The sequence below is a fragment of the Perca fluviatilis genome, chromosome 2, assembly GCF_010015445.1.
Source record: "Perca fluviatilis chromosome 2, GENO_Pfluv_1.0, whole genome shotgun sequence".
NCBI classification, from domain to species: domain Eukaryota; kingdom Metazoa; phylum Chordata; class Actinopteri; order Perciformes; family Percidae; genus Perca; species Perca fluviatilis.
The window spans coordinates 23,936,351-23,959,286 of NC_053113.1; the positions used below are offsets into that span (position 1 = coordinate 23,936,351).

At 39.6% G+C, this 22,936-nt stretch overlaps 1 protein-coding gene across 3 annotated transcripts in view; it reads left to right on the forward strand.

Annotated features, from left to right (window-relative positions):
* kcnab1a (potassium voltage-gated channel, shaker-related subfamily, beta member 1 a) overlaps positions 1 to 22,154 on the forward strand; it is a 116,169-nt gene extending 94,015 nt beyond the window's left edge. For all 3 annotated transcript variants that reach the window (XM_039777747.1, XM_039777756.1, XM_039777763.1), the window contains exons 3-14: positions 3,321 to 3,358; positions 8,532 to 8,611; positions 9,601 to 9,645; positions 9,934 to 9,978; positions 11,328 to 11,371; positions 11,577 to 11,663; positions 15,457 to 15,542; positions 16,571 to 16,691; positions 16,986 to 17,080; positions 18,850 to 18,970; positions 19,550 to 19,638; positions 19,869 to 22,154. In XM_039777747.1, coding sequence (XP_039633681.1) covers positions 3,321 to 3,358; positions 8,532 to 8,611; positions 9,601 to 9,645; positions 9,934 to 9,978; positions 11,328 to 11,371; positions 11,577 to 11,663; positions 15,457 to 15,542; positions 16,571 to 16,691; positions 16,986 to 17,080; positions 18,850 to 18,970; positions 19,550 to 19,638; positions 19,869 to 19,958 — 941 coding nt within the window. In that variant the 3' untranslated portion in view covers positions 19,959 to 22,154. The remainder of the gene's footprint in view (positions 1 to 3,320; positions 3,359 to 8,531; positions 8,612 to 9,600; positions 9,646 to 9,933; positions 9,979 to 11,327; positions 11,372 to 11,576; positions 11,664 to 15,456; positions 15,543 to 16,570; positions 16,692 to 16,985; positions 17,081 to 18,849; positions 18,971 to 19,549; positions 19,639 to 19,868) is intronic.
* Positions 22,155 to 22,936: the final 782 nt, after the last annotated feature.

Here is a 22,936-nt window from a genome sequence, read left to right on the forward strand (position 1 = left end):
CTGCACCAAGGCTGATTTTGGGAAAGAGAATTCAGATACAGTATTAGGGGACCACTAAGGTCTATATAAAATCATCCAAAGAACAGCATGTCATGGGACCTTTAAAGCTTAACACCACCTAGGCTGAAATATGTGTATACCATAGCTGTCCTCCTTGTCATTGGTCACTGTTATACATTGTACTACGTGGGCACTTTTTCTGATGCATATGGGCATGTGCAAATGAAGGATGAATGTATTTGTTGTCTTTTTTATTGTTGTTTTGCTATGATTTTATACTGCAGACACTGTGATGTCTAAGGCAAATTCCCCTTATCTTAGAAATGTTCAGATAATGGGAAAATATGAAAGTAGAAAAATGTTGCCGAGAGATAGATTAATTGAAAAGAATGAGGACAGTGAAGTCCTTTTAAATTTGAATCAAGTCAAACAAGGACCTTCTGATATGTCTTTGTAGCATTTATATGAATGTTACAGACTCACCAGATACTTTGTTAGTTTGAGCCAGCCTGTTGACTTGAACAGCTTTTACGAAAAAACACTGCAAGGTTATTACCTTTACTATTGTTGCATAGCAACATCAAGTGCCACTTCCGTCCCTTTCTATTAGAAGCTGCCAGTAAAAAAAAAAAATGTGTCGTTTGCATAGCCTTTATTTCCATCAAACAGAAAACTCAGTTGAACCTATAAGAGCAGTGGCTGTGACATTAGAGCTCTGCGGGGAGTTCATTCCATGCTGAGCCTCCTGCTCAGAAACAAAGCACAGAGCCGCGACTGGACAAGGTTAGCTGTGATTACAATTTCACCATACTGGAGAGAGCTTAAAGGAGTGAAAACATAGATGACTGCACTCATAGGACACATACAACTACGATTCTGCTGATGATGCATCTTAAGAACATCAGCTTTCTGCTCCTTATTAAGTTGAGATAATATCATTATGCACCAGCAGATCCAATTTATCCGCAGGGTGTCATCTGTAAGTTAAACCTCAGTGGAGTTGATGGTATTGCAATGTATGGCGTAATGAGCTCTATTGTATCATAACATCCTGTCTGTTGAAATACGCAGATGGTTCAGTGCCGTTTCATTGTCGCCTGTCTCTGAGGTACATCAATTGTTTTATGACAGTCGAGCAGCGGAGGTCAACCGTTTCAGAGGAAAAATTGTTCATTTAGTGTGAAATTGTGGGCACTGGGTGAGGGACATAAGGATTGAGAGCAGTATTATGGCCAAACATTAAACATACAACACACAAACACTGCACAATATTAAACATACAACAGCAACTGTGCAATGAGCAGAAACAGCAGCAGGTCGAATGGAGGTAGTTTACAGCCTACAAGAGAACACATTAAAATACATGGTCTTTTCTTGTGCAGTAATTACAAGATTCGATATTGTCAGCTGATTTCAGTAATGGTTTTTATTTCGTCTTTATGCTACTGAGTAACAAGGAAGTGCGGTACAGAAATAAAGAACACATACAGTATGTTTGAAGTAATTTAGCAACAGTCTTGCATTTGTCCACCAGAGAGCACTGACACATTTATTTATTAAGTTACTAAAAACCAGTAGGCTACATAATCACAATTCTACAATATCACAATTCTATGATAACCGAATCAGTCAATATGGCTGGGCCAACACATTGTCACTCCCATCGCGTAAAATACAGACACTTGGTTAGGTGTCTTTGGCGTTGTGATTGGCAGGAGAAGTCTCCTTTAGCGTCATATACAAACGCGCTCTATCTAAATGCGCTTGGTCGGGACTATTGGCGTCATTTTTGACGCAGTTAGGTTATGGAAAAGGTCGTGGGTGGGCTTATAAAAAGGTACGTTTCCATGACACGCGGGACAAGAACGGGACAGTTGGGTTTAGGAAAAGAAAAAAGTGACGGTTGGGTTTAGGAAACGTGACACGCAGGACACAAACCCCGGTCTCCTGGGTGAAAGTCCTGTGTTGTTTGACCCATCCTCCACCCTAACCAACCTCCCTATGTGGATTTTTGGGCTTTCATACTACTTGCTACCGTTGTCACTCTTAATGCTACCATCTTCAAGCACTGTGTAGCTGCTGCTCTCCCCGGTGCGTTCTACACACATTCTGAAGGGTGCCATGCCCACTTGCCCCATTTTACGAGTTCGGAGTGAGAACGGGTTGGCTGGGTTTATGTTTGAAATCATTGCAACGTGAAAAAAAGATTTTTACAGATATCAATCTATATCAAAATATGGCAAATAAATTCAAAATCAAAGATAAAAAAACAAACTCATATGTGTCAAACTAAAACTTTAATTAAAGCTTGAAGATGACGTTTGACTTCAGAGATTTGTAGAACAATAAAATAAGTTAATATAATTAGCTCCCTTGATGTTATAATAATAATAATACTAGAAAATGCCAAAATGTTCTTAAGAAAATTAGCTTGCTGCAGAAAATGGTGAAATAGTTTAAGTTGAAGTCGAAATACAAATTTTCAAAAAAGTAGCAGTTTAAGTGTTGAAGTATTGGGTTTTATATATATTATGTAGGCTTATTGGCTGATATATTAGGCTATAATATACCATATAAATAAAGTCTGATAAACTTTAGGTACAATAACATGAACCGTTCATAAAATCGAATATATCAATATAGTATAGTAATGTAATCAATCTTCATGTGGTGAACAATGTCCTTGGTCTATCTTGGCAGGCAGTCCAGATTGTCTTGCAACTCCCAGGACACATAAGCCACGCAATGTTTAAACGGTTTGCACCAGAGATTTCTTTTTTATATAAAAAGGTGTTCCTCCCTCTATCTGTCTGGAACAGTTTAAGATAGCTACAAGCTGTTTTGATATAACTAGAATGGGAAACGTTTTTTCGCCCCAACAAAGCTACATACATAATTCAGTGAGAGAGAGTGCAGAGGATTTAGTATCTCTTCAGTTTGGGTTGGCTTAGCCTTTTGTCTGGCTTATCAGCATTATTTCCAGGGCGATGAGGAGCATGTAGTCAGATGTATACACTTGAACACTCATTACACACAGATAACAACACATAAGGACAGGGTACACAAGGTCTTCCAAATATGCATGACACAAACGCAAACAGTCACTAGTGAAGACAGAAAGTGCTAACAGGCGCTCACTCAAGGTGATTCTTCAGTATTGAACTGCAGCTGTGAACAGGACAGATTTTTCTTTGGGGTACCTTGACAGTCTCCCTCGACTGGTGACACAGCCCAGGGATTAATATTGTTTACACCAGGATGTCAAACAAACACAAAGAGATGTGTTCTAATGTTGAAATATCTCTCTCTCTTCCCTGCAGGTACATGGGTGACATTTGGGGGACAGATAACCGACGAGGTATGAAGCATTATTCCTTTATCTTGCATGTTCGTTTCATCCTAATGGACTCTGCTTTCCATTTGATTGGTTTTGTTTTACTGTATATGCAGTAGTGATGAGTAGTATTCAATGTGTTTTATATAAACATGTGTACCTAATGTCATGTTACCCAGTGTCCTGTGCTGTAAACACTTTGGTAGGTGTTTGATATCGTAATAAACCATTGATATTGAATATTTTTAACATATAACAAAACCTGAAAATGGAGCCAACCATTGCCAGTCAGATATGTGTGCCTCTTTTGTAATTTGTATGCAAGCTGTAAAGTTTAGTTTGACTTAACCTGTACAAAGTCAATAAGGAAATGATTCTTTCAGCGCTTTCAGTAATCTGTCTCGCGCTCCTATTTTCATGAATACAACACAGCTGTTGTCACAGTTAACCTTGATCTGGCTGGCTGACCAAGTTCTAATATCTACAGGCTCAGTTCACAAAGACTGAGTTGTGGTGATTCAGATCATTTGGACTGACTGACTCAAAGTTAATAGGACAGGAAAAGGGCATATTGAAGGTCATGTGTACATGTTTGTACCAGAATCCCCCTTTCCCCTCATGTTGATGCATTCTAACATGCTCTGATGTTGCTGCTGGGGTCTTGTCCTTGGTCCACACAGACACACACACACACACACACACACACACACACACACACACACACACACACACACACATACACACGCACACACTTAGTGACACTAGAGAGTTTAGAGTGACACTTTGGGCAGAAGAGAACAAAGCTCACCCAGGGGACACAAAAACCGTTAACTTATGTAACAGTATTATTTTTCTTACCTTAATGCTTAGTGCCATCAACTCACATGGTCGCTCAAAGCTTAGCTACCCTCTTCTCTCCATTATTGTGAATGTCCCCAGTTCAATGTCAGTGTCACTCAGACTTGAACAGCTGAGATTCATACAGGAAAGGCTGTTTTAAATGTTATATTGTTGACTCACTTCTGAAGATAATATTTAAGCTCACAGTAGAGAAACACAACAGTGAATTATTGTCCTGGAAAATAACCAAAAGAAGCCAATGCTGCAGACCGAGGGTCTCAGTGGATTCGGTGGAGCGACCACCACGGCAGCTACAGTACCATCATCACACACAATTCTGTTGGGTTAAAAAGTCCTCCGCTGTCCTGAATGCCCCCGGTTCAATGTCATTGTTATCAAAAGCACCCTAAATATACTACATGTCCTCAGCAGAGTTCAGTGTCCCTGTCCTAATTAAAAAAACTCTGGCACACAAACACACTTACATAAAATCTGTGTCAGTGCTGCATAAATTCGCACACAGTTGTGCACAACACTGACACAAAAACACATGCAAAAACTGAGCAAACGTGTGATCTTTTCTCTTAGTTTATTTGTATCATTTCTAATAGGGCATTTCTTTTTAATGAAAGCTTATTAATCGTAACCCATGGATGTATTATGTACAACATTAGCCAGACTACTGGTATTCTACAAAAGGGCTGCAGAGCATCTGGACCAAAATAACTGGGAACTGGGGGAAACAGCTAGCTTCAAAAGTACTCCTACCATCACCTCAAAAGCTCATTAATTAACATGTCATATCTGTACACACACAGAAAATGACAAGTTTGATGTTAAGGGGAGTTACGTGCTGTAACTTGGCAACCAGCAGCTGGATGCAGTGACTTTTTGGACTCTATTTTTTTATTAATAAGGGAAAAAATTCCACTAATTAACCCTGACAAAGCACACCTGTGAAGTGAAAACCATTTCAGGTGACTACCTCATGAAGCTCATTGAGAGAACACCAAGGGTTTGCAGAGTTATCCAAAAAAGCAAAGGGTGGTTACTTTGAGGAATCTAAAATATAAGACATGTTTTCAGTTATTTCACACTTTGATAAGTACATAATTCCATATGTGTTCATTCATAGTTTTGATGCCTTCAGTGAGAGTCTACAATGTAAATAGTCATGAAAATAAAGGAAACACATTGAATGAGAAGGTGTGTCCAAACTTTTGGCCTGTACTGTAGGTATGGTTTGACTGGAGAAGATTCGATAATATAATAATAATAATAATAAATTGAATTTATATAGCGCTTTTCATGGACTCAAAGTCGCTTACTCAATACTGGGTCGTTTTGGTCAAAACCTTAAATGTATTGAGTACCGATATGCAGCCCTAGTCTCCATGTACTCCTCTAATTCTCAGTGAGGAAGTGAATAAGTCACTAATGATGGGTCACAAGTTTCTCACTTAATAATAAGCTTATTAAAAGGTGTATATTGCCTTTTACACAGCCATTAGAAGCCACTTTGAAACACCAATAATAAAGTATGTATCATCAAAGTGTTACTAAGTTTGTTTCACTGTAGTCTTGTCTGAGCAGCAACACATTCCCAGACAGACAGCTTGCAAGAGTGATGGTGGGCTGCAAGTTAACATTGCTTACTCATTCAAAAAAGCCAAAAGTGGATCCATAAATCCTAAAGTGAATTTGAAGAAAGTGTGTCTTGTCGATATTAACTTTGATGTACTGTAGGGAGTGTGGAGGGGGGGGGAGACAGTGCAGCCATAAAATCATCTCAAGGCTGTGTGGGTAGTATGTGGGAGGCTACCACGTCCTTGATTCTGGGGTTGTGAGAGAGAAAACGTTTTTCTTAATACATCTATGTATGGAAATCAAATTCTCCTGCACCTTTTGTGCCACAAAACAAATCAAAGATAGAAGCCTCTAGCATAGCCACCCATGTATTTCTGCAACTTTACAGTGACTCAGTGTTTTTCTGAAGGTGAGGGTAGAAGTGCATGTGTTTGTGTTACATATTGTCTCTGACGAAGGCCATTAGTCACAATCGGTTCATCCAAAATGGCCAGAAGTCAGAAATGTGTGGAAGCCGCGATGCTTCATCATCAACACAAACTTCCTGACCTTGTGAATGTCCCTATAAACACTCCAAGACAGTGATCTATAGTATCTTACAAGACTCATTGTGAATGAGCAATCAGCAAAGGCCGAACAGTCACCCTTTAAAACAGACTCAATCACTCTGGTCTCGGCTCTCTTGTCTGTGACTGTGTGCTTGTCTGTGTCTCTTCATCTGTCATCTGTCATCTGTCTTCAGCCTGTTCCTCACCTTACCTAACCCTACAAAAATGTGTTTTTTCTTAAATCCTTTCTACTTTTCATTAACTCATCCATTGATCCCTTGCTCACTTTTTCTATGCACTTTCAATATTTTCTTTATCCTCCATCTATGTTCTTACCTCTGCAAAAAATCTCTTATCCCACCCTTCCTTCGCCTTATTGATAAATCACCCTCCAGTGTCCCCAACAGTTGTGACAGAGATTGTTTCCTATATGTGCACTCAGCAGAGGCCAGTTAGAGAAAGAACATGCTGTTCATTTTCTTTGTCATCCCTCTTTTTCGAGTCTTTCCCTCCTTAACTGACCCCTACTTTCTTTATCTCTCCATTATCTAGCTCTGTCTTTTCATTCTGTTCGGTTTGCCAATGGCAGTCTGTGGCTCTGAGGCTGAATGAGCCATCTCTTTACTTTTCTGCCTCACTGTCCATTCAACCTTTTCTGAAAGCCGTGGATTTGCATCTGATAATGATGCAGTTCTTAAATATGAATGAACGTTGAGATATACTGGGTATAGTACTAGTTATACTAAGCTGGAAAACATTAAAATATCATTCTTTCACAGACCCCACATGGGAGCAGTCTTTTGGCTTTCATGTTTTAAAACCCATTTTTATTGATTTGTCATCCTTTTGTTCTTTTACTTTGGTATCTTTTTATTATCATTTATTCTGTCTTTATTTTATTGCTTTTATCACATAATTTTTCCCTGCCTTTGTTTCATTACATCAATCTAAATTCTTATTATAAGAATTTACATTGTCTTGCTTTATTCCTGTACTTTCATTGTGCCCACCAAAGCACCGTCTTTAAAGACCCTAATTTAATAAAGGTTATTATTATTGTATCGTTATTACACATAGGCTTGAACTGTTGCCCAGTCTGTGCTGGTTGCAGAGAGAAGGTGGAGAAAGATTCTCAGAGGAGAGATTATCTTGTTCTTCTTGAAACAACACCTCCGCTGTCTGCCACCACTGAAACAGACAGACACAGACACACACACACACCACACACACACACACACACACACACACACACACACACACATATACACAAGGCAGACAAACAGATTTAATGCACACATGTAAACACAAACACATAAGCACGTTGTTTACAAACTCAACTCATGCGCACACATAACTCCAAAGGGAGATGATGGCAAATTCAAAGTCCCCATGTAATAAAACTGCAAAATTGGATCACGGCCTGATGATTTATAGTCACCATGTCTGCAAAGATATGGAGGAATATCTGCACAAATGCCACTCACACACACTTATATAAAGCATGAGCACTTATTAACTAAAGAGGAATGAGTTGACACCTCCACCCGTGACACCCACCTGAGGGCTCTCAGGGTTATGCTCGATCAGAACCCAAAGCTATTTGACTGTCCAACAAGCTGTTCTGACAAAATATACTGGAAAATTACTCTCCAATCCCTGACTTTGGTGTGTCCTTGTGGGGAGTGACGAGGTCGACTCTGTACATATTCTGCTTTCACATAATAATCCATTCCACGTCAGCTGGCTGGCTATATACTGAATACTACAGTGCATTGCATTGGTGTGTAAATGATTTGTGTTCTGCAGAAAGGTTGGGTAAAACAACAGAAGACCCGAATTGTGCTTTCCAGAGACAGAAACTAACTGGTTGCTTAACCTCAAAATTATAGCAGCTGTTAATCCCAGTTTTTAAACCATTCTTATAATTTTTGAGATGTTTGATGAATTTATTGATGAATGACACAGTGGTTATATTCCTGGTTGTGCATTATTAGAGTTGTTGGTCTACTGTCCCTTTGCTTGCCTCTTGTGTTTATCTGGGAGTTTGCCCCCCTATGTTGGTCTGTTCTGTTGTATTGAATGAAATCACTGTCTTGATTGTCTTGTGTATATACATGGCTTACAGTTAAACAAGACTCATGGTCTGAGGCAGATCTCAGGCTGAAATGTGTCAGCAATGATATTTTAATTTTAAAAATGTGTGTGTCGTGACCTCTCGCCAGGTTGCAGAGCAGCTAATGACTATTGCCTACGACAGTGGAGTCAACCTGTTCGACACAGCTGAGGTCTACGCAGGCGGCAGGTGGGTGTCATACAAACCTGTTTGCAGTTCGGTTGATCTCATAACGACCTATTCATAATTTGGTGTAATCAGGTGCAGATGCCTGGCGTGTCTCCAGGAAGTGTTTATTAATCATTTATGTTTAGCCGGAAGGTTTAATACATGCAGAGTCTTGCATGTTCCACTCATTTAATGAACCAATAAACAAGTGTCATGCAATTTGCGATTATTCATGACCTTAGAAAAAGTTTTTTATTATTGATTATTATGTTTTGTGGCTCTTTGTTCAAAGTAACCTGAGCCTGCACCTTTGGATAATGTTTGAATATGAAGAGAAAATGTAAAATATTAATATTCATGCAGAATCTTAGGTTAATCTTTAGGATTTTAGGAATGTTTTGGATTTTTGTGTTAGAACGAAGTGCATTACAGCTTTGAAAGGCTTACGCTGTGAACTCATTAGCAGAATCAGATATTTATTATTTATTAACAGTCTGAGTCTGATGCAAACATGAGGAAAATCCTGCAGAACACCTTCCCAGCCCGTGTAAGCTTTATTAGGGCAAGTGAGAAGATTTTCATTATTGTCTTGTCATTCAACAAGTTTAAATTTTGGAAAAGTTACAGTGACAATACATTCAAAAAGAAATTTAGTCCAGTGTCAATGGAGTTTGATCTTTTTACTGTTAAAACAACCACTTAGGACCACTCAGGAGTGATTTTTCTTTAGCTGTAACATAATCTACTAGAATACATTAAAAAAAACACTAATTATATCAAACAAATCTATCCCTTTCAGATGACACTTCGTTTAAAATGTTTTTAAGACTTTTTGAGTGCACCATTCAACTCCCTGTTTATGGACAAAGTGGTTTGCCTTCTTTTCAATGCACAGGGGAGGGCGTTCTTCAGTTTGGTGACAATAAATTGTGGAGTTGATATGTTAGAGGGAGTGTTTATGAATTCAAACTGCAATCTAATAACGCCACCTCATTTATATTGCCTTGCAGGGCTGAAATCATTCTCGGAAACATTATCAAGAAGAAATGCTGGAGGTAATGATGACATCAATGTGCGTTATTGCTTCATCACTTTTGTTGTGAGAGAGAAAGATGGAGAAGGACGACATGTTGCACATTGCAAGCGGCAAAAGTAGTGTGTGTGAGGCATGTATGAAAGAAAGACAAAGGGAATGGGAATGAGTCAGGGGTCAACGCATCCATGATGGGACCAGATGTGGTAGCAAAGAAAGTATAAGAGAATGCACTGACAGTACAAGTACAATTCATTTTGTATCACTCATTCTGCTGCATCTTTCTATATCTCTCTCTGCACTTTCTCAGGCGATCCAGTTTGGTCATTACAACTAAACTCTACTGGGGAGGAAAGTAAGTAAGAATCTCTCTATTGTCATTTCCATGCCTGAAGACAGGTTGTGAATCATTAGTTAGTTAAAGGCACAATGAGTAGGATTTCCCTAAAAAACAATGTATAGAAAAAGAATCCCTTTCAATCATCACTTCTGACCCACTAGAAGTGCATGGCAATGTCTGTATCTGCAGAGACCGTTCAGGACGTTTCTGGGTGGCAACCTCTATAAAACCGTACAGCGTGGTGACATCTACGACAGCTACGACAATGGCGGACACAGCGCCGACAAAATGCAAATATAGCGAGGCGAAACGCCAAGCAGACAAAGCTCGTTCCAAAATTAAAGTTAATCTGGGGTTGGCTTTTACCTGCTGACGAGCGCCGTAGCCCTTGTTGAGCCAGGGAGGGGGGGCTTACAAACCACAACCAATAAATCAAACTCATTCTGCCTTAAGTTTTATTTATTTATGAAGTCTCATTTAGATCAAGATCTGTGTTACAAGAGAGACCTAAGAACAAATCACATACAATACATACATCACATAAAGACAAATCAGTCATCCCCCACAGTCACAATAATTAAAACATTCACATACAGTATATTCATCATATCACATATGAGAGGAGAGTGTTGCTAGAAATATTTCAGTCACACAAGAATTACAATAAACTAGTTCTCAAATCTCTTGATAATGATCATAATCATCCCACATAATATCCTAATAAATTACACAAATGAATATCATTTCTTGTTGCATGCAGCATGTAGTTCATGTAGCTCTATTTCAAATACATTAATAGTTTAGCCTCCCAACACTAAAGTTTTTCTCTGTAACATCCTGAGCAATGTCACATACAGTAACCACTTTAATGACCAGCTGGATAACCAATTCATTTGCTGAGTCTGGGGAAAGAGAGATAGAGAAATCAGTTTTATAGCACTCACGCGCACACACACACACACACACACACACACACACACACACACACACACACACACTCTCTCCTTGGCGGAGACTGTCCAACTGGGTCTGGTGATAAGGGTAAAGTTATTCCTGAGCATTCCTTCATCCCTGTGAGGAAGATTCAGCCCTTCCACCTCTCTCCTCCACAGTTTGAATGCATAATGGTGCTGAACAGTTGAAAGCACCAGAAAGTTCCGATAATATGGACGTTAATTGAATGCACTGACAGCCACAAACACAGCAACATAAAATGGTTCATATACCCACTCATACTGTCTATTCAGTCATTTACATCGTTACATGACACATCCAGTAGAACATTGGCCTGAAACCAAAAAGTGTATTAATGAATGAAAAAGATTTACACTGTTAGCTTATCAGTGGTTTGTTTGTCCCATCAGAGCGGAGACGGAAAGAGGACTGTCCAGGAAACACATTATTGAAGGCAAGACATGCAAACACACTGACACACACACACACACGACACACACAACACACAAGATGAATAAAACAACAACTTTAGGCTTTTAGTTTTTCACTTTCAACAAACCCTAAATGCATGTTCTTTTTTCCACTACACAGTGTGCTTCATTGTGTCAATTCAATCAATCTCCACTATCACAACCTTTGCATGCCTCTGTGTCTCTCAGGTCTAAAAGGCTCTCTACAAAGGATGCAGTTGGAATATGTAGATGTAGTTTTTGCCAACCGCCCTGACAGCAATACTCCCATGGAGGGTAAGTCAGCCAATCAACATTCAACGTCATACCTAAGAAACCAATCACATCAAGTGTCATTACTGTAATGATGTCGAGCAACAGGTAGTGATGCTTCTCAGTGTTTTACTAGAGTTGTTTGCTTCTCTATTATTTTTCCTGAGGTCAAAGTGTCTGAGTTGATGTTATTTGTTTTGGCGCTTGTGATTTGGGATATTCCCCTTGCTGTTTTGCAGCAGAATACTTTTACAGTTTTTGATTAAGTTTTGAGTGACTTGGGGTGTGATGTTTCCAAAGTTTGCTCAGTTTAAGAGAGTTACACTTGTATTCATTTTTTTATATCCAAATAGACCGTTTAAATACTGTAGCTTTCTAGTGTATGCACATGTTGCCAATATCACCAGTAATAAAATGAGAACATTTATAAAACAGCATTTTAACTTTCAGGATTGATGTGGTTTTTGTTAGGGGGACTGGTGACAGCGGTTGTTGATGTGGTATTCACTGGCTAGAGGGCAGATGTGTACTTGCGAGAGAAATTAGAGGGTCAGAAAATACCAAAATAATAAATCCCCCCATGTCTTGGCCTGAAACACAATGTTTGAATGTTTCATCCTCAGTGTGTTGAGGATGAAAGACAGATTACCTGGTGGTGTTAAAGCTGTTTTGTGTCCCTGTTCTAATGAACTAGATGTCTTCAGTGATCTTCAGTAAAGATGGGCAGGCAGTCCTATATAATTCATAATCAAGAAGTTGCTTATTGACCTGCATATTAGTAGTGTATTGGCTCCTCATTAGACATCATAAATTAATCGTGTACTATTGGATTCTACAGGTAAAGCCCATTAATAGTGGGTTTTCACTCAATACTTAATTATTGCTCACAACTAATCAATTAGGAAGTTGCCTGTTAATTAGTTATTTGCATTTGCACTTGTTTTTCTAAGAACTCCTTATGTCCTTCAGTGGGGCTTTTAAAATATATGCAATTAAAGTGATGGTTCGGAGTAATTTACCCTAGGGTCCTTTGCACCATGACCTCGAGCCAAACACCCCCAGAAGCCTTTTCACATCTGGGTCTAACGCTGACGCAAGTTAAGCGATAGCGTGCGTTACGCTTATTAGCGCGGGCCTAATGGACCCACGTTGTATCTCATATATAATATTGCTCGAAATGATACCAAAGGTCTTCACTAGTATATATAGGTTATGCTCTCATAAAACGATGGATTGCAAAGTTTGTAAGTACACCAGAAGTTTATGAACACTTGCCTGCTCTCTTCTGCTCTCTGTTGCTGTTGCTGCTGCTGCTGCTACCTGCAGTTAGACGAGTGCTTAGGGCCGTCTATAAATTACCACCGAAAGGAGATACAACAAAAATATGTATTAATTTAATGATTAAATAAGATAATGTCTCCAAACTTACCTCAATTATTACTTGTCTGTTGCTAGTTATATTACAGCACTTACTTTAAAAAATAAGTTAAATTAAAAAATATTTTTGTTGCATCTCTTTTCGGTGTTGTAATTTGTAGACGTCCTAAGCACTCGCCTTACAGCAGCAACAACAGCAGAGAGCAGAAGCCAGCAGGCAAGTGTTATTTACATAAAGTTCTGGTGTACTTACAAACTTTCCAATCCATTGTTTTATGAGTGCATAACCTATATATACTAGTGTAGACCTTTGGTATCATTTCGGGCATTATTAGTGGGGTCATTTAAGAGATGCAAACGTGGGTCCATTAGCCCCGCGCTAAGCTATTCAGCGGCTAACGCTACTCTACGCTAACTCGCCCAATGTTAGACCCAGGTGAAAAAAGCTTCTGGGGGGGTGTTTGGCTCGAGGTCATGGTGCAAAGGACCCTAGGGTGAATTACTCCGAACCATCACTTTAAGCTCAACATGACTTTCTAAAAAAACTGTATTTAACTAAATTGGGAATAAGGGTTTATGTTTTAACTTTGATATGATAGTTAGTATATGATTGCTAGTGTGAAAGCAGAGTTCATTAAACTTAAGCAATATTGGTATTATTTAGGTCTAACAAAACTGATAATGTGGAAGCTCTATTTTCATAATTTAGTGTTGCAGTGTAAGATATGACACACACCTTGATTTTACACTTTTTTCTTGCTTCTTTATAGATTTTTACTGTCCTGCAAACTCAGCCTACTTTTCCCCACCATCTGCACTCACTGTTCATTTCCTATTTAATTTCCTTCAACTGTCTCACACCTATTGCTCTTCCTTCCGTAAAATCTTGTTTTGCACTCCATCTTCTTCTCTGTTTTATATTAGCCAAATAATTGAGGCAAGAAGCATTTAAATGAGAGCATAGTGTGAACAATCACAGCATGTTGCTGGAGCTGGATGGCAGACAGGCAGGGAGAGGGATGGAGAAGAAGGCAGGAGTAACACGATTGGAAAGAGACAGAATTGTTTACTTTGCTTAATACTGTTTCCCTGGGCAGGATGATATTTAATAAGGCATCTGTGTTTCAGGTTGTAAATGATCATTTACTAAATTGAAGGGAATACGAAAAGTCACACAATACAAGAGTCCTTCCACAGTCAAGGACTGCAGTATAATTGGAGTGAATGCAGAGCGATGATGAATAACCTTAATGGCAGTCCTAATCTGAGTTTTGGTTGGCACTGACTGCTGTTGGCTCGCTTTGTCAGCGGTGTTGGAACTAATTGCGTTATTAGAAATGCAGCGGCTTGGGCACCTGGCTAGCTCACCTGGTAGAGCGTGCACCCATATACAGGTTTACTCCTTGACGCAGCGGCTGCGGGTTCGACTACAACCTGTGGCCCTTTGCTGCTGTCATTCCCCCCTCTCTCCCCCTTTCATTGTCTTCAGCTGTCCTATAAATAAAGGCCTAAAATGCCCAAAAAATAATCTTAAAAAGGAAAGAAAATGCAGCGGCTTGTGTATGATCAGTGGGGCTTTAGTATGTGAGCTTGTTAGTTTGTCCCCAAGGTTGTTCGGACAGTTGATGAGCCATCGGCAAGTAAGAGAGACTTGAAGAAGCGGGTGTCCTCTGATGATTTTGTTTTTAAACCTTATCAGTGCATCACAAAACTGGAGCAAAATGAAGACGTTTTGTATGCTCTGTTTTTGAGTGCGTTGGCAGCAAACCCTTTCATAAATGCCTGCTGTGTCATTGTTTCTATTTCATTTCATACATTTTTATTTTTGTTGGACTTGGTTTTTTTGGGTTTCATCCATCTATCTCTCTCTCTCTCTCTCTCTTTCTCTCTCTCTCTCTCTCTCTCTCTCTCTCTCTCTCTGGCATCTCTCTTCATGAGGTTGGGCTACTTTCGATTCGACCATGGTCTCTTTATTATATCCATGAGGTGATCTAAGACACTTGAGAATGTAATCCACTTATAGAAAGCAGAAAACACTGAAAAGGAAAGTGATTGAGAAAGTGTCTTTTTTTACACAAAAGATGAGGATAAAGAACATCAGGCACAAGCTTTAAGTGACTTGCCCAGAGGCACACAACATAGAGGACCGTGGGATTTGGTTGCATGGTTTTAATTCCATCTCCTGAGTAAGAGTGACTTTCCCTTGTGACGTTTTTTAGATGCACAATTGAGAAATTGATTGTAATTTCTGACCACACATAAGTCTGTCCTATGTCCTTTCTCACTCATTAATCAATAAAATAAAATTATTGAGTGAATTATGGCTTTTTATTTACGGAATCCTGTTAACAACAGAGAGGAGCATGTAACTGTCTGCAATGTACAGGGTGGAATCAATCCAACTGACTGATGCGATGTGGGCATGTGTATATCTCTGCAGAGATTGTTCGGGCCATGACCTATGTCATCAACCAAGGCATGGCAATGTACTGGGGGACGTCTCGGTGGACGGCCATGGAGATCATGGTAAGCAGCACGGAGCTTTTAGGAGCGTACAGGTTTTTCTAGGCCCAGTGGTTTCCTCCGTCTGTTTCCTCTTCCTGTCAGAAACAATGTACTTCCCGTTTCACCTCTCGCTACATGAATATATACGGGGGTATGAAGCCACAGCAGAGGGTTATGAAATGAACACATGCCTAAAGTGACATTCAAGAATCTAACATCCATTCTCCCCTCTCCCTCCCCTTCTGAGCACAGCGCAATGTGTTGACATCCTCTCTCTATAATCACGGCGCAATGCAGAGCAGATATCTTTGTAGAACACAAGCCCAGTTGAAAGCTGTGTAATTTAGATAGCATCAATAATGAAGGGGGGGGGGGGTACACGTGTCTTCTCAGTGTATGTGACAAGGCAGCAGTACAGTACACACACATACACACACGCTGTACATGCACATAGGCTCAAGGCGCATTTCGTGGGTGGCAGCACAGAAGGGCAACATGTAATTTGTAAGTGGAGCGATTGCACCGACATTGTCCTTGTGTTATGCTGAATAGATTCCCTCCTCTTTTATTGCTCGCTGATCCTGACGTGTTTCACAGAAGGAGACAAAAATAAAAGTGTGGGGAGTGTTTGAAGGAGCAACATGCCCAACATATTTATGTGTGTTTCCTCTGGCATGTGTTCTTAAAAGACACATGGAAATCCAGATAAGACGGTATAGAAGGAAATTTGAATATGATGCCTCGGAGAGTTTGGTTATGGAATATTGATTAGACGACTTACTGTGAGCCCTGCATTTGAATTTGTGCCACGATCCCACAAGCTGATTAACACCCTCCCATCTCTTTCCTGAGTTTAACCTATGCCTATCTATGGCTCCTAACTTCTGCTCTTGCCTAACATCATACCTTTTATTTATTCTTTATTCTCACCAAAAAGAAAACAAGTGTGTTCATGCAGCATTACATTAAACGCTACATAAAAGGATGATGCTGCAGTGAGATCCAACATCATAACAACCATTCATTCTCACCCTTTTTTTAATCTCTAGGAGGCATATTCGGTGGCAAGACAGTTTAATCTGATCCCTCCAGTGTGTGAGCAGGCAGAGTATCATCTTTTCCAGAGAGAGAAAGTGGAAGTGCAACTGCCTGAACTTTACCACAAGATAGGCAAGTATTCATTGTGTGTGGTAATCAATGCCAATTGATGAAATGTCTGGTGCCAAGACAAGTTAGCAAAAACGTCCTATGGTCAGAACATGCTTGCTCTGTTTATCATAGATGAGTAAAATGAAGGTATTAAACAGATAAATAAACTCCATAATTCTCTTTTGCTCATTCCCTGTTGCAGTTTTTATTTTTAATCTTCTCATACATTTTCACTTTCCTGGCACAGTTCTCACACATTTATCTCACACCTCTTCCTTCCTCCTCTTTAACTCTCTATGGTCTCCATGGTGACAGGAGTCGGGGCGATGACATGGTCACCACTGGCATGCGGCATCATCACAGGAAAATATGAAAATGGCATTCCTGAATCTTCCAGGGCTTCCATGAAGGTATGCAAGCTTCATCATGATTTTAATTTTTCACATTCTGACTGTATAACACATAAAGGTGTTCTGCTCTGCACATTGACCATGTGAATTAAAGTGAAAGCTTAAATCTACTTCAATTAGTGTCAATGTCGGAGAGGGCTATTAAATCATGAGCTAATGACCTTGGACCAGTTTCATTAGGAATCCTTGGTAACTGTCCTTTTAAGTTTTAATTTACCAAGACTTCACAGATAATCAGTGCTACCTAAGATAGTACCACATTAGACTGCTTTGTCTGTCCTAGTGGTTCATGACAGTGGTCCCCAAGATATATTGGGCACAAGATCACTGCAAAAATCTCCTTTTTTACTAATTAATTTTTGCTTGTGACTTGAGTCTTTAAATTATTTTGTTCTTAAAACAAGTGAAAACATCTGCAAGTGCAGTGAAAATAATTTGTCTCTATTCTAAAATCGAGTCGATGCCTGCTTCTTTTTTCTTGGCTCAAGATACAGACGCTTATATCTTCAAACAATTCTCACAGAACCTCAGATTTTTCCACTTGTTTTAGGAAAAAATAAGTTTTGGTGATTCAGTTATAGAAAGAAATGACAATAAACAATGATGAATTACATATGAAAGAAAAGCACAAATTGTTAGTTTTTTCAAAATGTTTTTTGCTGTCAAATACTTGATGTTTCCACCTCCTTCAGACTTCTAAAAACCCTTCAAAGTAAACAGTCTAGAGAGAGAAAACTTATTATAAAATAGTTTATTATGTTAAAAAACTGTTTATTAGATTAGATTAGATTCAACTTTATTGTCATTGTGCAGTACAAAGACAACAAAATGCAGTTTGCGTCTAACCAGAAGTGCAAAAAAGTGCAATGGGATATACAAAGTATAGACAGGTGGTGCATAGGCAGGGCATTATGCAGAGCAACACACAGTAGTCAATTAACAGTCTTGCTCATCACTAATGCAAGAAGACCCAATGCTGGTGGCTGTGACAGCAAGCAGCAGGTGCAATGGGGCAAAGGAGGACAGTGGCGGTAAAAACAACAGCCTGGTCTGATGGTCCATGCCAAAGCATGAACTGTGGAATTAAAATGGAAAATATCCAGCAGCTAACTGTAACAAACACATGGACCAGAATCCCTGTGGAAGACAATTGTCCAACACAATATTAGACAACATTAGAACATTTATTAAAGTTACACTGGATATGATTTTGAATCATGTTTTGGTTATTTTGTCATTTTGTGGCATTCTTCTTTACTGCATTTTACAGTTGTTACAAATAAAAAGATCAACTTTACCCTGTAGTTGAGGTATGAACTGTTTACTTGAAATGTTTCACCTTTATTAAACCAAATTGTAATGCTTAAAGAAATAGTTTCACATTTTGGTCATGTTATCCATCCCAACTTGTATCCCTGTGGCACTGGTAGTGTATGTGTATAAGAAGCAGATCAATACAAGCTGTCTTTATTGATTAATATGATTAAATGATGTCATGTCTTTAGCCCCTTAGCTAATTCACTATTCGTGCAGTTGATCATTTTAAATTGATAGCTCATAGTTCATCAGTTCTCACAGCCTCAACCTTTAGACTTTTCTTTCATTTATTATTTAACTTGTTCTTTTTCTCTCTCTTATATATACTGTACCTCTGTTCATACCTTGCCCTATTTGAAATTTCTCTCTTTGTCTAATCTATCTTTCTCATAACCTCTCTTTCCCTTCCTCACTCGCTCATTCAATCTCTATCCTCTCTTCTCTCCCACCAGTCGTATCAGTGGTTGAAGGAGAAAATAGTAAGTGAGGATGGAAGGAAACAACAAGCCAAGCTGAAAGAGCTCAACCACATTGCAGAGAAACTGGTCTGCACTCTGCCTCAACTGGCTGTGGGTAAGACTTCACCTTCTTGTAGCAAATACTGTGAAAGCATGTCTTTGGAAACACAACTGCTCAGGGCTGCCAGACAGGAACCTTTTTAATCCAGACCACACTCGCATCATCCTTTACACAATGTCTGGGTTTGCTTATTTGTTTTGTGGTTTGGATTTTTGTGGAAAGATTCACTCAGAAGGCAGAGTTACTAATTTCCAAGCTAGGTTATTGACAAAAATAGGACAGATGTGTTGCAAATGCCAGGGCCGTTTTTAAATCTTTCAGCTAAATTATTCTGCACCAATAGAGTGTCAGAGCTAGTAAATGCATTCAAACATGTAAAAATCTGTGGTGCCCTTTTGGAAAAATGGCCGGCAGTAATGTAATATTTACGATTGGTAGTAAACGGACTAAAACAAAACATAAACCTTGGATTTGTACTTTGTGATAAAATATTATATGCATCCAGGAAGAGCAAATAGAGGACAAGACTAAAAGCTTAGTTTTTTTTATTTGTGGTCTGTTCTAAGAGAATAATAAGCAGCAGTGTGCCATCAAGTGGCCGTTATGTGAATGTCAATCTCTCTTTCTCTCCAGCGTGGTGTCTAAGAAATGAAGGAGTGAGCTCAGTTCTTCTGGGAACATCCAACCCTGAACAGCTCACTGAGAACCTTGGGGCCATACAGGTGGGAACATGCAGTAACACGCACACGGCTGTTTTTACCTGTGTTAAGGTCTACTGCCTGCATAGCATCTACCACTAACCACCAGCTCGATCGATTTATTGATCAAAAAGCCTTCCCTTATCTGAATCTCTTTAGTTTTTTCTTCCCTTTCACTTCACTGTATTTCTCACTTCCTTCCTGCCAGGCATATTCATTTTAGCTCTCTCTCTCTGTCTATCTCTTTTGCACAGGTCCTTCCTAAGATGACGTCTCATGTGGTGTCTGAAATCGACCACATCCTGGGCAACAGACCGTACAGTAAGAAGGACTACCGCTCTTAGACCAGGCTGGTGGACTCCTGAGAGGTCAGCCTACCTACTCACCTACCTATTTAACCATACTGCTACCATGGACCCACCGTTCAGTGTTTAAGTCCATGGTTCTCTCCTTGGGCCCCACTCAGCTCCAGCCCATTTCAGCCTGGAACAGACAGCCTTGTTAAGCCCAGTATTGTCCTGCTCACATCAGCTCTACCCGGTTCATCTCAGGTCCGGTCCAGCTCAGCCAAGAGACGCTTAACAAACTCAGCTTTTTGCAGCCTCAAACGCATCTTAGTCAATCTGAGTAAATCGAAACTTTGTGCCCCCCCAACCAAGGAGTTAACCCTTTCAGTGCCACTCCATTCAGCTATAACTATGCAGAGCTTAGTCTTGCCCATGCCCTTATAGAGCACTACATCTCGGTTCAACTCCTCCCAGGGGCCTCATTAAGAAATACAATTAATTCAATTAATTATTTGTATTTCATGATGGCAAGAACAGCTCCTAATTGTTCGTGATACAAATTCACACACATTTACAGTTGGGATTTGAGCAGTGCTGTAGTAAAAGCATAGCAGGAGTATTTAATTACTTTAAAGTGCCTTGCTCAATGGCACCTTGATAGTAGTTGTTGAGTGAAACAGTTATGTCACTTATTCACTTTTCCAACCCACATCCTCCCAATGACTCAGACCCTCAGGTCTCAAACCTTCCTCTCAAATGTCCAGACTTCCACCCAAAAGTAATTTAATTTGAGAACAAAATTCATACTAAGCATATATTTTATTCATGAGAAATGCTGTACCACAAGCTGAATACATCAACACAAACACCTTAGACTTATACATGTTATGTTCCTTACGAAAGTAAACCTAAAGAAGCTTTAGTTGCATGAACATCCCCAGTCATTTAGTCAGTGCTTTCATTCAATTGCTATGCAGCGCTGCAAACAAAATTACCATATGAGCTCAATACTCACCTCTTGTGTCAGAGGTACACGCTCAAGTCGTGGGATAAAATCTCTTTTCCCATCTCATGTGAGGTTTAGCAATGACAATGCTCATACTTCTTAAAAAAAGCTTTATGAATGAGGCCTCAATGAACCGTTCCCTATTAGCAAACTACCTACCATTTGTACTCAAACCTGTATTTAGTTTAGGACAGAATAGTATTCAGTAGACATTATAGGCTACAAATCCTGAGTGCAGGTGCATGTTTCTCCAGCTATAGTGTGCCTCTCTTTACTTTTCTACAAAGCACATGATGAATCAACACAAAGGAGTTTGATCAAAAATACTGCAAGCGTGTCTACTGTCCGTGAAGCGAAGGATCCTGGAACATCAGTGTCATTGGGATTGGGACTTTCAAGGAGAGAGTGAAGCATGTCGCCCCTGTGTGGTCTTTTTCAGCAACTGCTGCTCTGCTTCAGTAGATAATAGAAGAGAGAAAAAAACGCTTTGCAAAAGAAGTGGACTACTTTTCTCTCAGTTTGCATTTATTATGGAGACATTTGACTCCCTTTCTGTCTGTGAACTGAACCTGCATTGCTGATTGCCTCAATAAACCTTGCAGAAAAGGACTTAAGCATATAATATATCTATTTAATAAAAGGATGCCTCCTAGCTGGTCAAAAATTCCTCGTTAATGGCACAAAGAGGCATATAGGCAAGGGATGTGGCAAATATTACAGTATTTATTCTAGAGTAGTTAATAGACAGACATTTATTTTGACATTTTGAGATATTGTTTTGAGAACTATGGGAAAGTTACATGTACATAAAATGTTAAGGCATACCTTGTAACATAAGCAAAACCATGAAGAAGCCTCTCATGCATATGAAGACGTCACAGTACTGTATGACTAATATATAAATAAGTAAATAGAGGTGTTGTATGTAAATAGAGTTATTTTGTTGCTCCTCTATAGAATCGCTGCATCAGTTGCAGTGTTTGAGTTGCTCTTCATCCCATCCTCCTCCAGGCCAACTTTACACTGTCACAGAATACATTGCTGGCTCCTGAAGGATGTTTCATATAAGTATTTATAAATAGTAATGGCCAATTTTCTTTGTTTTTGCATCGTGAAGTCAGATTATGAAGTCTGTATTGATAATGGCATTATTTAAAGGTCCTATGACATGCTGCTCTTCGGATGCTTTTATATAGACCTTAGTGGTCCCCTAATACTGTATCTGAAGTCTCTTTCCCCGAAATTCAGCGGTGGTGCAGAATTACAGCCACTAGAGCCAGTCCCACAATGAGCTTTCCTTAGGAAGTGCCATTTTTATGTCTCTAGCTATTGAGGAGGAGAGAGGGGGGGCAAGGTGGAGGGTGGGGGTGTGGCCTTGACCAACTGCCACTTTTCTCGTTTGAAAGCCATGATGTCTCTCTCTCATGGGTGGGCCAAATTCTCTGGGCAGGCAAAGCAGAGGAAGGGGAGGTAACCTTGCTCCTTATGACCTCATAAGGAGAAGATTCCAGATCGGCCCATCTGAGCTTTCATTTTCTCAAAGGCAGAGCAGGCTACCCAGGGCTCGGTTTACACCTATCACCATTTCAGCCAATTGGGGACCATAGGCAGGCTGGGGGAACGCATATTAATGTTAAAAAACCTCATAAAGTGAAATTTTCATGCCATGGGACCTTTAAAGATGGAACTTCTGTAAGTAATGAGCTTCTGTTCAGACTTAAGCATTGACCCTGAATCATTATCTCTGACCAGGTAGCTGAGCTCTCACAGTTCATGTCGCCTTAATGCGTTGTTTTTCTGATTCTTTTTCATCTGGAAAACAAGCCATCACTTTAACAGCATAAATGTTGGCCAGGTTCCAGTTAAGTCACTGTCTTGTCCTCGGTGTACATTTGTTGACTTGTAGCACAAACACCCTCCAGATTTTAACCAAAAGAAATTTCTGCCAATGTAGACTTTTGCCAGAAGTGCTGTTATACACATAAGAATGACACATCAATAAGCAGTGCTTGGCTGACAATTTAATTCT